Consider the following 15,980-nt stretch of genomic DNA (forward strand, 5'->3'; position numbering starts at 1 on the left):
ACAAAAAATGCAATCTATACTAAAAAGTCTGCCACATGGCTTATTTCACCCATTTGTTTGGAGACTTTTCATTGTTTCCTTTCTTTTATGCTACAGATGGGGACACCTGTAACAAGCTCAAGTACAGCTTCATCCAATTCAGAAAGTCTGTCTGCATCTTCTAAAGCTCTGTTTCCTAGCACAGCACAAGTACGCAGGAAGTTGCAGTTTAAAATTGTTAAAATGGCTTTATAAACTTAACCCTTTGGACCCTACATGAAAATTAAATCTTTAAAATCTTGTTTGATTTTTTTTAAAACTGAGATTGATGTCATTAACTAAAAAAATTAAATGGCTTTGGAAAATTTGAATTCTAACTAACCACAACCCCCCAAAACTACACCTCCTAAGGTTCTAAAGGGTTAAAAGCATGTAAGCAGTAAATGCATTATAGTGGCCAGTGGTTATTCTGATGCATGGTTAAGCTATTTTTGATTTATGCTGTTTAATGCATCACATTCAATGTAAGGAAACTCTTACTCTGCATATGGTTCTTAAAGCTGACCTATTGGACGTTTTAGATGTTTGGTATTCTAGTAACAAATTTGTTATTTGAAACATTTTCCTTAGAAGAACCTGCTAAATTATGACCCTGTTGTCCATGAGAATCTAATTGAACAGTTTTGCATTACTGTATAAAAATGCTAATAAGAACATATCTTTATTGTGTCACTATTGACAATAGTTTTTGTGCCATACTTAGTAACTGAAGTTTATCCAAACCTTTGTATTCTCTAGTTCCTTTTTTTTGAGCTTCTTGAAAGATTACTTTTAAACAACTGATTTAGTAAAAAAACAAAATAGGTCTGTTTAGATTTTAAGTGATAACTATATTTCAGCAATCTGAAGTAGTTAATTTATAATAAAATTATTAGTTAGGAGATGTAGAAGGCATCTGAGAAGTTACATGTACAATCAGCTTGTTTTCCACTACTGATGTGACTTTAATCCAGTATCTTTTGATATGGGCCATCTTGAATTTTGTGAGGCATTTATCATATCTTAACTTTTGTTTGGATTTCATTTAAAGTTTGGTACTTTAATGTTGCCTTGTTTTTTAAGTTTTAATCGTAGATAACACTCAACTTTGGGTTTTGAAGTTTCGCTAATGAAGAATTATGTTTTACAGGCTCAGGCAGCTGTGCAAGGACCTGTTGGTACAGATTTCAAGCCCTTAAATAATACCCCTGCAACAACTACAGAACCCCCAAAGCCTACATTCCCTGCTTATACACAGTCTACAGCTTCAACCACTAGTACAACAAATAGTACTGCAGCAAAACCAGCAGCTTCAATAACAAGTAAGCCTGCTACACTTACAACCACCAGTGCAACCAGTAAGTTGATCCATCCAGATGAGGATATATCACTGGTAAGTTGTTTTTCATGTTTGTACTAGCAGCATTTGATTGGAGCCCCTTGTAACAGCTTATTCGTTTGAAAAGTATATAATTTGTACTCATTTAGTCTGTTTTAGCGCTTCCAAAGGGTTGTTACCATTTTGATATTTATGAAACCATAAAGTATTTAATAAAGGGGATGGGTATTACATGTTTTGGATACCTCCTGTCCCCCACTTCTAAAAGAAGGTAGTAAGTTGGGTTCTCAGCTTTCTTTTTTTTTTTTTCTTTTTTCTTTTTATTTTTTTAGCTTTCTTAAAACTCATTTTAGTTAGACATAAATCTGCACTCATTGACTAAAGAAACAAGCATGAGGTAAAACCTGCAGATCTTTTGAAGCCCACATAAAGGAATTTATTTCCACAAAACGTTTTATAGTTCCCCCCCCCCCCCTTTTCTATTGTTGGTACTGTGATTGAACCAGTAGCATTCTGCTTCTGAGCAAGAACCTCAACCATGTGTTTTTTCTTTTGTTTGTTTGTTTTTGTGTTTTTATTATTCTTTTGATGGAGACAGGGTCTTCATAAGTTGCCCAACGTGTTCCTCAAAATTGTAATCCTTCTGCCTTAACCTCTTAAGCAGCTGGGATAATAGGCTTGTGCCTTAGCTCCCAGCTAATATTTAGAATTTTCATAGCAGTACTTCGGAATCTAGATAGTTTCTTGCTGAAACATTTTGTCATTCCTGTAAAGTTGTTAGTCATGCTTCAAGTATAAAATAGATGAGGTTTTTTAAAGCATGGAGATTTCAGGTATTTGCATTGGTTTGTGGGAACATAAACAATTGGAGAGTTAGTATAAATTTTGAGACAGATAACTCTTATTCTGTAAATTATAAAGATTTTAGGTGCTTGCCTTAATAATACGTGTGAACCTCTCTACACATATGTGTTTAACATCGTTCTTATTTTTTTTCCTAGGAAGAGAGAAGGGCACAATTACCTAAATATCAGCGGAATCTTCCTCGACCTGGACAGGCCCCCATTGGTAATCCACCAGTTGGACCAATTGGAGGTATGATGCCACCACAGCCAGGCATCCCACAGCAGCAAGGAATGAGACCCCCAATGCCACCTCATGGTATTTTTCTCTTTTTATTGCATTTAGTGGGTTTTCTGAGTATACACATAAAATGTTATCTGCAAAATATATTAAATTTATAAGTACAATGCACTAACCTATTCAATCTTTTTTTGTGTGTGTTTTAAATGTTTTTTTTTAGGTCAATATGGTGGTCATCATCAAGGCATGCCAGGTTACCTTCCTGGTGCTATGCCACCGTATGGGCAGGGACCTCCAATGGTACCCCCTTACCAAGGTGGGCCTCCTCGACCTCCAATGGGAATGAGACCTCCTGTAATGTCGCAAGGTGGCCGTTACTGATCTTGCTTCATCCAGTTTAATAGGTTTGGAGATTAAACCTTTTCTCAACTTGTGCTGTTTATATAGCCAAGCTTCCGTCAATAAGGCTTCATTGTGACTTTAACAAACATTATCTTCCCACATACCAGGAACTATTGGACATTTATTTTACATGGGAAAAATTATTTGGAATAATAAAGCAGGAACTTTTCCTGAAGTTGCAATTTATACTGTATGGCTTCTTTTTCATGTTTCATCTAGGTTTTTAGAAGTGAAGTATAGTAAATTTGGTTCGTTAAATTGTGAAGGCGCTGGAATTACATGAACATACCACCTTAATAAAGGCAAGTTCTGTAAGCTTACATTGCTATTTGTAAAGTTATGCCTTCACAGCATTTCAGATGCTGTTGGACTTCATGTCCCCAACCTAGCTTGGTGAGGGCTGTAACTGTTTCCAAGTACCTGTACATTGGAAGTCTGAATGTGTAACAATATTTAATGTATTTAGAGTTCCTCATGTTGCAGGGTTTAAGAATCTGACCCACGAAGGTCATGTGACTTTTCTGTACTGTTAAACTTCATTGTAATAAAATGAGAGAAAAATTTATGCCTTTTTATTCATAACCCAGCTGTGGACCACTGCCTGAAAGGTTTGTACAGATGCATGCCACAGTAGATGTCCACATAATAAAATTCATAGTTACCAATGCAATTTTGATACATCATTGAATTCTGTCCTTTGAGTTGTAGATTGTTTCTTAGCTGCATGTTTTAAACTGAACAGTATATATAGAATCATATGTTGGTGTTTCAGTTAAAGAAAAAGATACATATTAATTATTACCTAATAGGTTTGAAATCTTCATATTGTGTCACCTTCCCACACCCTCTGGTGTCATCAGATCTTATAGATATATAAAATGTTTAAACCTTAAGAGTTCTTCCATGAGCTATTTAGAGCCTAGTGCCAGACCCATTAATTTTATTTTGATTATTTTTTGAGATTTTTAGTACTGCATGGACCTCAGAAGCTTTTCAGGTATAAACTTCTAGAAGTTTAGGTGCATGCAGTAATAGCTTCTTGTTGTTAATGGGTTGGTATATATTATTCTAAGTAATACTGTGCCTCTTAAGATAGTTTGATGGTTAATTGGTGGCCTGGCAGTTTTTAATTTTATTATGTTCCTTGAAGGTAACATCACTTACTTGATTAGATAAGTACCTTCTGTTATTAAGTCTACATGGCTTTGCTGTTAAAAGTTTTTATCCTTGGAAATTTTGAATGTTGTGTTCCAGTAGAGAACTCTTCTGTAGAGAAGACTGCCATTGTTCAGTATTTTGTGTTGCAAATCTTCTATAATAGTAGCTCTTGTTGAACTTTGGTTTTTCTCATCTTTTTAATATCAAATAATCTCCAAAGTGATTATCAGTGTAATGAATTCAGGTGGAACTTCTCTTATTGTAAGACTTCTAAGAAAATGATTATATTTCTTTAATTTAGGTTATAGACAAAAGGTAAAATCTAAAGTTTTAAGGAAAAGGCTTTAACTTTGTAGGAAAATATATTAAAATGTTTTACTTGTTACAGAAGAGTTTGTATTTAAGTGACAGGTTAGTTATTCAAACAAAGTCATTGCAAGTATTTTAAAACTGGATACTGTTTTAAGTCTGGTGTGCTCTGCTGATATAACTACTTCTGTGCTGTGGTACCATTGAGGTCAAAAGATTCCACAGTTTGAAAGACAGTATCCATTTATCACTAAGAATGCATAACTTGCTTCTGCCAGTCCCACACCCCTTTCCATTGAATGCTTGCATATCTAAATTGTTTTGGAAAATGTATATGCTTCTTAAATTTGGCTGCTTGTTTTTCATACTGCCAAAGAAAAAACCTTGTTGAAAGTATTTAAGATAAAAGTGGCCTGATTAAATTTAGAATGATTAAATAGGAAATGCTCATCCCAAATCAATGTCAATAAAGAATTTCATGTACAGGTTTATCCACGAAGTATAAAGACTTGGTAGACCTGCTTTTAAAATTGTGCAAAGCTTTATTTGCATTTTATGCAAAGATCAGTATTTTACAGCAAGGGTTTATTGCTCTCTGAGGTCCAAGGGAGAAAATAAAAATTTTAAATGTGGTAAAATTCCAATAAAAAACTAATTGCTGGTGTTACGCATGGCACTTAAAAAATTAATCTTTCCTGTATTTTGTAGTTTCATGGTTCATAGATGATGCCCGTTTAGTATATTTAAACTGTAAATTTTGCATGCACCTAAGGATAATTAAGCTTCTAGATAATACCTTTTACCTAACTGCTTCTCCGGTCCATAGTGTGGTTGAATCATGAGTGGAACAAATTGTGTTGAGATAGCTCTTTGACTTGTGCATCTTTCAGTAGTAGATGAAGTTAAGTCAAAGTGAATTTTAACTGTCCTCACAGAAAACTACTTTGGGGATTTGATGCATTCAGGCAGGCACTGATTGCCATAATTAAAGAAGTTGTAAGATTAATAGGGCTGGCAGTTTGGGCTCTTTTTATCTACTCCTCTTATTATATCACCCTTTTAGAAAAGCAAAAACAACATTTTGTCTGGCACTAGTTTCTATTTTGTAAGATTTACTGCTGATAATAGTAAAAAGACCAGCAGAAGAGGATCAACTTCTGAGTGGCTGCTGGAATTGTTTTATTTGAATTTGTATTTTAGAAATCTCTCACAACGTTTGCCATTAGATATGGGAGAATACCTATTCATTGATCAAGTTATTGGTTGAACTCAGTCTAATTAAACTTATATATTGGGAAATCCACCCCCCCCAAAAAAAAAAAAAAAAAAGCCAAATATGGGCTCAGAATGGAAGTGTAATAGATAAAATGAGCTGCTCTTTCTCCTTTGCTTGCTTGATCATTGGGATTTTTTTTTAAATTTAATGCATGTCTTTTAAATTAATTGGGTAATGTTTTTCTAAAATTAAAATTTTCTTCTTCCTATAGCCCTGCCATAGGACAGGCTGAGGCTGAGTCTCAGTGTTGCCCTGTTCAGTCTGAGGCAAGTGGGATTTATTTTATTCCTTATAGGGGCTTTCACAGCTTTATGGCTGTTGGATATTTATGTCCCCAAACTTGCAGCAAGTTTGGTGAAGGCCCCTAAATTTAATTAAACTTAGGATTTTTATATTCTTTGGGCAGAGAAGGCTCTATATTAATATTCACGTTTGACTGTGGTGTTAATAAACAAATGCAAAGTACTTTATATTACGTAATTAATAGCTTCAGTAAAGCTTTCATTATTGTATTGAACCTGAGTAAATTGACAATTTGACATTCTTAATTTGGAGGCATGAAATGTTTCATTCAAAATTTTCACTTTCATTTCTAGGAAAATCTTACTGGTTATTTTCTCTGCAAACTATTAAATTTAACCTCAAGGATAAGTTAATTATTGGAAATGCCACAGGGTACTGAAATCTGTATAATCCCAAGCTTATACATTGAACATCAAGGTTGAAAGGTCATCTGGAAATGCTTGTGATTTTTAATATTTTCAAACCTCACCACATTAGAGCAAATGTTAATGTAGAGCCCTGTGAAGAGTGGGAAGGTGGTATGTCTTTGTGTGCTTGTGTGGTATGTATGGGTGTAGACTACACATGTGATATAATAAGAGGGTTTGGGTATTACAGACCTGTCAACCTGGATAGATGACTAATTTTTAGGAAACTAAATTGGATCATGTGGCAAAGTTAAAAATATATTAAACTGGTTTTGGAATGATTATTTCAAAGTTTATGCTCTTACTGAACAGTGTTTTATGCAATATGCACAAACAAATAGTATCCTTGTTTGTTTCCAAGCAAGATTTGCTTTTATTTGGTGAGAAAAGTTGTATGTCTGTGTGTTTTTTAAAGGGGATAAAGAGGGAATTGGAAGAGGGGCTGAAACAAACCTGGGCTGTTTGTTCCTTCTTGTGGGTTAAGACATCATCCTATCCAGATAGCATTTTCCTCTAAACAAGAGCAATTAACATGTAGTATAATGTTTAGCAAACTTCATATTGTATTTTCATTATTGGAAGTGTAAAATTCATTAAAAGAATTCCAAATTTTGACCCATTTATTAGAATACATGCTTTTTGTTGTAACTGAATTGTGGGAAAGGTTTTTAATAGTAAAGAGTATTATTGTTGTTTCAATGACAAAATAGTTCACTGGAATATTTTATAACAATTACATGTTTTAAGACTAATTGGAGATCTGTTTTATATTGCACACCACCATTCTCCAATATACTGGAATCTCTTGAAGTTGATTGATCTAATTTTAATAATAATTGAAATAAATAAAAGTGGAATAGGCTTGAGTAATGGGAGGGGCTTTAGTAATGGTGCCATAAATTGATAATATCTAATTTAAAATATATCCTTTGAAATATTTGTAGATCTGTGACTCACAGTTTTGAGAATTACATAATTCAGGTGTCCATAATGACCACTGCTTGGTGAATGAAAGGAAACTGAAGTCACTTCCCAGAGTCAGCGGATAAAAGTAGACAAAGAAGACATTTGTGTTGCTGGGCACTTCTGTAATTCCAGCAACTTGGGAGGCTGAGGCAGGAGGATTTACAAATTTGAGGCCAGTTTAAGCAACTTAGTGAGGCCCTAAACAACTTAGACCTGTGTCAAAATAAATATAAAGGGTTGTGGGTGCAGCTCAGTGGTAAAGTGCCCCTGAGTTCAGTACCCACTACTACATCAAAATACTTGTATTGGTTAGGGGATAAAGAAACATTAAATATTTACCCTAAAATATTTTTATAAATCAAATGTCTTTTTTTAAAAGGTGACGTTACCTACGTAGTATTGAAATCTTTGTACATTCTTCCAAAAATGAAACTCGTTTTATTGTAACTTTTATGGAAAGTTTTCCAAAAGGAGACTGGGCTATAGGGCAGGTTTTTGTAAGTAAACGTTCTGCTAACTACCCTTATTTTTTAGTGTTTACTTTTGTTTTCTTTCAAGCCATTTTTATTACTTTTGTTTTTTATAGTGAAGAAATCATCTGACTTTTCTGTGTCCTTAGCAAAATAAGCACCTTAACAATATTGTACATGTGGAGTCATGCATATAGTGGGCATTCATGATTTTGTAATTGCTGCATTTTCAAGACTACAAAATTTTGAGCTCCTCTTGTGGATTTAATTCAAGTGAATGTGTGAGAAGTGGGGAAAATAGGACGTCAGTTTGAACTCCCTAAAATTGAATACATCCAACTTTTGCAAGTTTTTTTTAATGTTTAATTATTTTTTCTGACATTTTTAAAGTGATACATGATATATATGGGGTACAGTTTTCCAAGTGTTTAACCTTTAAATTTCCAAACTTTTAAACATTCTTACATGGCATTTTTGTTAGGATATAGATTCAAGTATTTTTAAGAGAATGTTTTCAATAAGACTTAGAAGGGAATTGCTTTTAACAAGCACTCTGTCTTGGTCTGTGCTGGGTACATTCTTGTATAATGTTTTGGGCTTCAAAGGAAGAGCCTTTCATTTTCTTCCGAACTCTGGACAGTAGTTCAAAACTAAATTGGTTGAAGCCAGGTGCAGTGGTGCCTCCCTGTAATCCCAGTGGCTTCGGAGACTGAGGCGAGGAGAATCACCAGTTCAGAACTGTCCTCAGCAACTTAGCAAAGCTCTAAGCAACTCAGCGAGATCCTGTCTCTACACTAGAAGAAAGGACTTGGGTTGTGGCTCAGTGATTAAGCACCCTAGGTTTAATGCCGGTAAACCCCCCCCCCCTGAAAGTAGTTTGAATGTTTCCATCTATTTCTCTTTAAATATTTTCAATTTATCTCATGTATTTTGCTAAGCAGGATGTAGATGTAATTAAGGTAGAATTTTACAGCCTAAAAAGATCTTCGTTGAAGCTATATTGGAAGCAAATTGAACACTTATATAGTAAATCAAGACTGACTCATTAAATGGAAACTTTCAGGATTAGGTTCTTTAGGAAGCAAATGAGAATTTTTTTGTGTGTATGCTTTAAACTAACTACAGAGGAGACACATGTGAGTACACTGTCTTAATTGAGTACTTGGAAATTCCCCCACCGTTTTAAATGACATAAGGTGTTAGGGCCCAGTTTCAGTAATGTGCTGTGTGTGTTTGAGTAATGCTGTGTTTGTAAAAGATAAAGTTCTTACTAGCATTTTAAGCCCACTGGCGTTGGTATTTAGGTTGTGTTGTTTTGTATATAACTATTAGCATGTTAAAAAAAACTGTCTCGCTATTTGCTAAATTTGAGAAACTGGTTATGAAATTCATTGATGCCCAACTTTGATAAAAATAAACAATGAAGGCGGGTGTGTAGTTAATTGGTAGAGCTTGTGCTTTATCATGCATGATCCCTGGATTCAATCCCCAGAAAACAGAATGACAAATGTTTCCCCAGTTGACACAAACCCAATAGTGATTATGGGGGAGGGGAGGGACCATTGTGTAGTGTTTTTAGATTCAAGAACCTTAAACATAATGAAAAGTAACAGGATTCCTACTGTTTGAGTTTTGAGGTTTCACCATATTACCTACATTTATGTAAATTATTAACGTTTATTCATAAATACTTTAGTCTTAATCAGATCAGAAAAAGATTTTCAGTATCATTTTCCAGGGTGCTTAAACTACCCAGGTGGCCTGAGAAAAGAGTTAACAGTTCCTATGAGTTCAAATCAGAAACATAGGACATCTATTGATTGATCCACATCTTTTTACCTATTAGCTTGTTAGTGTACTTTAAGGAGAAGTAATGGAATTTGCTTTTTTTAATCTCATTTTTTAAATACTTAAAAATCACTAATAAAATGAATCCGTTTTCTTGAAAATTAAAATCTTTAAAAAGTTGTCTCTGAGGATGTGTCTATGTACTACTTCAAAATTAGAAATTATATGTTTAAAATATACTCACCCACTTTTTTGGGTAACCAAAATTTCCGGCACAATTCACCTATTAGAATACATAGTATATTAAAATTGAGATGTATTCAAGAGATATTCAGTATTAACAGCACATTCTCATAAGGTCACTCTAAATTTAATAGCCAATGTAATTTGTTAAATTTTAGGGAAAGACTCTAAATGTATTACTATCAGACTCTGAGGAAATTAAATGCACATTGACTTTTTAAACTATGGATTGAACTCCTCAGTTTAATACAATTTGTGTTTTTGTTAACTAGCAGCAGAATTTCAGCATTTGCTACTTACTGGTAGAGAAGAAAAATCCCACAGCCCTGCCAGTACAGGTTAGTTTAATCTGTAAGTACCTGATGTTCCTTTTTTTTCAAACATATCCATATAACCCACACAAAGAAGAAAGCTGTGCAGTTACTTACTGTGAGTATAACTAATAAGAGAATCCATTGGACACTTCAAACACTCAATACTTGGGCCAAAGTAGTTCTAGGTTTGCTAACCTCAGATGTAATGAAGGTGTAATAATGTGCCTTTATTGTCTGGTCTGGGTTGATCCTGAGTAGATAAATTGCACGTAAAAGGAAAGGAGAGTGAAAGTTTCAATTCTCTTTTTCTTTATTGGTGTATACTATAGAATCTCCAGGGTGCTTTGGGTCCAGGGTTTTTTGCTTAAGCTTTTCCATGGTGGTTCTCATATTTAGTATTTAGGTTTTTTTTAGTGTATGAATCAACCTAAGAAAAAGCAACAAGTTCCCTCAGTGAACTTGGTGAAAAATGGTGTATTATCTTAAGCTAGAAGTGTTTTTTATACTGCTTTTTTATCTTAAATGTTTTTAGTAACAGTTGTAGATAAGGTTTTTTTTTTTTTTTTTTTTTTTTTTCCTTTTTGTAAGCTCTAATCTGTTTACCTAGGTGTACCACTGTGGGTCCATTTTACTTTGAACCTTACTTTTTACTTTAATGTTGAAATGAAGGCCTACCAAGAAACCTAACCTGATTCTCAATCCCCTTGAGAGACCTAGGGATTGTAGCAGATTGGAAAGATAACCTTTTTTATTGCTTTTTTTTTTTTCCCCCATTTTACTGGAGTTCATTGACCCATTCTCTAAAAAATTTTCTTTAGCCTTTAAGTGTTGTGCTTTTATATTTGATATAAACTGAAAACAGTGAGGAGGAAGGAATAAAGTATACAACTTAATTTGTGAAAGATGTAATCATCCTGTCTACAGCATTGACACTTGAATGCATGGCATCCTCCTCTTTAAGTGTAATGATGTTTAGTTTGAGATGACCTAACCATAAAACATAAAACTAGCTCATCCTGTACTTTTTTTTTTAAAACTGAATGGTGTTTACCATCCTGAAAGTAGAAGTAGATCATCTTTATTTTATCTGGAAGTCGTGTGTTACATCAGATTTTAAAAATCTAAATGTAGGAACTGGTAAAGATTTAAGATAGCCACTTTTTAAAAACGTGAACTTGCCCAATGGCTCAAGTTTCATTGCCTTTCGCAGTTTAATCTGTATATGAAATGGCGTAGATACGATGGAAATGGTTTTCCTTAAAACCATCTCTTTAAAGTTGGCTTCCTGGTGAGTATCAATTTTACCTTTTAAATTTTATTGAAATGGGACATTGAAGAGGTGAGCAATCCAGATTCCTACATTTCTTTGGGTATTACTTGAGTCTGAAATACTAAGATGATTATTTTACTGTCAGGCATTTCCCTATTACTCTTTGTTGCCTGTTTCCTGACCGTTAACAGGTTAAATACAAAAATATTTAGCACATAAATTCTTTGTTTTGGTGAGATGGAATAAGTGTTTTTATTCAAAACCTTCTAGGACTGAAGAAAGCTTTTCAGAGGGTTTTCTTTTTAGTTGATAGTGAAAAACAGTTCTCAAAATGCTTTTGATTCTCACATTGCATAGGTATAAAATTAAAATACCAGAACTTCTTTCTGTTCTTGTTCAAGCTGTTAATGCAGTTACTCATGATAAACTTAAGTTGGGGGTAGGATAAAATGAGGGTTTACCAAAATTGATCATGTAGACCAGTTTTCAGGGTTCTCTTTGAGGCTTGAAATATTCAACCATATTCTTAAATCACTAACTCTGCATGAAAAACTTGGGTAAGAAATACTGCTTTTTGGGACTTAACACACAGCAGTGAAAATTAGTCTCTGAGAATGTTTATTACTTGTGCCCGTTTTATCTTTAGCTGTATAACACAAAAGAGTTCTGTTTTTTAGCCACATCCTAGATAATGTCATTATAGTCCTAAGGATGTTTTCACATTGTAATTTCCCTTTTGATCTTGATAATCAACTTTGATAGTTTTTAGTATGAGCAGTGGTAAGTCTTCTGAAGTAAATCTGAAGTTAATAATCTGAGTATGTGATATGGTAATGTATTCTAGATAAGTACTCAACAAAGTATGGATCCTCTATTTGTGCCTTTAAGATTAAAAGTGAAGTAAATTTCTAAGGAACCTCTGTCCTTTCCTAGCAGGGATAAGCAGACAGTGAAAAATTGGTAAGTATGTAACTTTAAATGCATGTAATAGTGATGAGAATAAATCGCCAATTTTCCATAGTTTATTTAGAAGTGAACAAGAAGTCTTTGATCTCATTTGCAACTTAATGTAAATGTCTACCATTTTTACAAGATTTGTGTGCACAATGATTAAAATGAAATGAACCTTACTCATTTGTCCGTTTTTTTTTGTTTTGTTTTGTTTTGTTTTTTTAAAGTGTGTATGGTGTTTTAAATACTAATTTTATATTTCCAGCTTTTTTCAGGGTAGAAATAAGTGGCTGTTAAAAGAAAATACCTTCAAGAAGAATTATTTAAGTGTCCTTTTAAAAAACCCAGTGATGACTTTCAGTTTACTTAAGTCTTCTGTTTTTCAGCTCCAGTTAAAACTGACAAATGGAAAAAAAATCTTTGTGCTCTTTCTGGAACACTATAGGAAATCAGCGCATAATAGTAAAATGGCATTAAGCCAATATGTGATTTGCATAGACACAATGCTTTTTTATTTGTAATTAATTTATTTTTGTATTTGGGATTGAACCCAGGGGCACTTCACCACTGAGCCACATCCCCAGTCATTTTCAGTATATTTTTGAGATGGTTCTCACTAAGTTGCTTTAGGTCCTTGCTAAATTGCTGAAGCTGGCCTTAAACTTGAAATTCTTCTGCTTCAGCCTCCAGTGTCACTGGGACTGCAAGCCTGTGCCACCATACCCAGCTAATGCAGCAGTGTTTTTTAAGTTAAGGGAGAAAAGTTCTCACTATGGCTGATGTTTTCATAATAAAAAGATAATTACTTCAACAGGAAAAATGACTTATTTCTGAGGAATAGGTCCATTTCTTTCCAAATTAGCATTTTGGAAAGCAGTATAAAATCTCAAAGGGTTTTAGGAAAAAGAGTTGAGCCTGTTGAGGCTCTGAACTTCATTTGTCCTTCCAGGGAATGAAGTGAAGAGCAAGTCATTGGAGGGATATGTAACTACTCTGTATTGTAATGTGGACCTGAACAAACCACATAAAGGAGGGGAAATCACACTAGCCCCATAGTGTGATTAAATGGTCTGGCTAACGAAAAATATTGGCTAATAGCATTTTAAAATTTAACTTAATGAGCTCACTAAAAGTTGTTATTGAATGCAAGCCTTTAAATTTTACCAAAATTAAAATTACAATTCCTGGATTTTGTGGGAGCTTAAAATAAAATTTTCTTGCACAAGTAATAAATCTTGTCACTCTGATATGTCACCTGGTTAAGTAACTGGAAACTTTTATAAAAGAAGTGAAATGGGGATAATATATATATAGTGTGTACTTAAGTTTAAATTTTGTTTACTAGTAGGATTTTCAGAAAGATGTTCCTTTGTATATGTAGCCATATAATACTTATACCAGAACTTGGGTAGATTGGGGATGTAGCTCAGTGTCACAGAACTTACCTATTGTCCATAAGGCTCCGGGTTCAATCTCCAGTACAGGTGGCAGGGGCGGGGGGGCGGTATGCAGTTATACTAGAATTCAAAAAGGGTATTGAAGTTTTTTGTTTCATTTTGGGATGGTCTGGAGGTGTTTACTAGGCTTCAAGTAAGCCAAAATTGCCATTTGAAAGTGGTGCTTTATTTTCTTATCTAGTGATTTTTAGTTTGTTTTCATATAAAAGTTGATGGTTAGTAGGTGATGGTCTCCGTCATTCATTAACAACCCTTTGAGTGCCTGTTATCTACAAAGATGAATAAAAATTTTTATTTATTATTTGATACTCGTCTCAGCTCATTTCATTAATTTTAATCCAGAAAAGTTTATATTGAGGATGGATTATGATGATAGGACTTAACTGTCCTTAACAGTCTTTGGTATGCCCTGGAACAATAAAGCAAAGTTTAAGTACATACAGAATGCTTATAGGGAAGAAAGTAAGCCATGATGCAAGGCACATTTAGATAGTGTGGATATGACACATGTAATATGGTCATAAGTTGGATAGGCAGATTGATCCATATTATGGTTTAGAGTAAGCCTAAAATTAAAAATTGCAGTCAAATCCTTGCTTTTCCATTGTAAGCTAGTTATGTGACCTTCAGCAATTTACTCCTCAAATGATAGTATGTTTCCTTGGTTTGTGAAAAGTTGTATGTTATTTAAAAAAAAAAAAAAAAAAACAAAAAAACTGGCCTGGTACTTATAAGGACTCATTGAGTGTTTTCTGTATGTATGCTTGGAAAAAAAAAAAAACAAAAAACAGACATGGTGTGTGTGTGTGTGTATGTGTGTGTGTGTATGCACACACACACACACATACATACACACTTTCAAGCCAGTGGAAATAGTTGGGACAGAAAGTTACTGAAACCTAAAAAAAAAAAAATCTAGTCCATAAATACAATGAATGGTTGGATGCTGTCCTGTGTGCAGGTAGACTGGAAATGCATCACAATAGGATCCTTGGAACTGGGGTTTTAAGAAGCCGAACAAAGCAAGCAGTCTTGGTAGGTAAAGTATTTTGGGCAATAGGAATAATAGGTGCAGAAGTCACGAGTTCGGAAAGCATAGCGTTCTTGGAGGAAGGAAAAATGAGATTTGAGTGGTGGATGTGAAGGTGTGTGAGAGATGGGTGGAGACTGGAAAAAGGCCAGATCACACACTGGAGCATGGTTTGAATTCTATTCTAATGGAAGTCTGAAGAACTTGAAACTGGTGAGTAATACATGGTTTGTGTTTAAACACTCATTCTAGGTTGAGTGGTGGCGAATTGTGGCCTGGAGAGTTGCAGTGGGGTGAGTTTCTGGGAAGTTATAAATAATTCATGAAATGTGATGAATTATTGTGGCTGGATACTCATTGGAGAAGTTGAGATGCTAACCCTCGATGTGAGCACAGAAAAAGGGAAAAATTGGAAAGTTTCATTTTTAGTGGGTCTAATAATGGTTGTTTGACCTGTGAGAATCATATTTGGTACATGGGTAGAACAAAGTGAATAAGGGAGGGCGGAGTAAGGGTCAATTCAGAACTTCACACATCAACTCAAAAGTACCTTAATTTGTATCCTGTGAAATCACAATGATCTGCCAAGTGTCATGGTTTAATGTGCCATGTTGTCTTTGTTGTCCTGAAGTAGTGAAGGGCACAACAAACATTTCATTGTTTTTCAGTGGTAATTTCAAGTCAGGCTTCAGCTCTTAAGACAGCACACTGGATTCTACTGTACCTTTTTGAAATTTCCCTGTTTTGATGATTCATTCTTTTTATTCCTCACTGCAGGTGGGCCTTTGCTACCAGTCCCCCTGCAGCATTCTTGAGACAGTTGTTTGCTTGTTATATTGCTTCCTCTTTTTCAGGCTTCCAAAGACTTAGGCAGATGTAGGGACAGCCAGTTGGGTTGGTTGGTTGGTTTTGTTATACTAGTGATTGAATCTAGGGCCTCTTGCATGCTAGGCAAGTAGTCTTTTTTTTTTTTTTTTTTTTTTTTGGAGGGGGTGGGGTGGGGGAGGGAGAGTAACTGACTGACCCCAGACTTAATGGCTTCTTAACTGGTGCTGTACCCCTGACATATATCTCCAGCCCTTTTAAAATTTTTTCCATTTGTGTGTGTGTATGCACATGCACGTGCATTTTGAGGTGAAGCCAAAACAGTTAAAAGTAGTTCTTCCTGGGTACTGTGGCTAGAGGTAGCACCTTTT

General features: G+C 34.5%; 1 protein-coding gene across 13 annotated transcripts in view; it reads left to right on the forward strand.

The window, feature by feature from the left end:
• ZNF207 (zinc finger protein 207) overlaps positions 1-15,980 on the forward strand; it is a 66,159-nt gene that overhangs the window by 12,831 nt on the left and 37,348 nt on the right. For 2 of the 13 annotated variants that reach the window (XR_013762312.1, XR_013762313.1), the window contains exons 9-13: positions 97-189; positions 1,169-1,411; positions 2,359-2,518; positions 2,661-3,144; positions 5,797-5,851. Coding sequence is in view for 4 of the 13 variants with exons in the window: in XM_079130471.1 (XP_078986597.1) it covers positions 97-189; positions 1,169-1,411; positions 2,359-2,518; positions 2,661-2,821 (657 nt within the window). In the remaining 9 variants the exon portion in view is untranslated. Of the gene's footprint in view, positions 1-96; positions 190-1,168; positions 1,412-2,358; positions 2,519-2,660; positions 3,145-5,796; positions 6,905-10,034; positions 14,056-15,980 lie in introns of those variants that run through there. The other 11 variants (XR_013762314.1, XR_013762315.1, XM_079130473.1 and 8 more) reach the window with 9 other exon arrangements.

This window comes from Sciurus vulgaris, assembly GCF_902686455.1.
Source record: "Sciurus vulgaris genome assembly, chromosome: 3".
NCBI classification, from domain to species: Eukaryota; Metazoa; Chordata; class Mammalia; order Rodentia; family Sciuridae; genus Sciurus; species Sciurus vulgaris.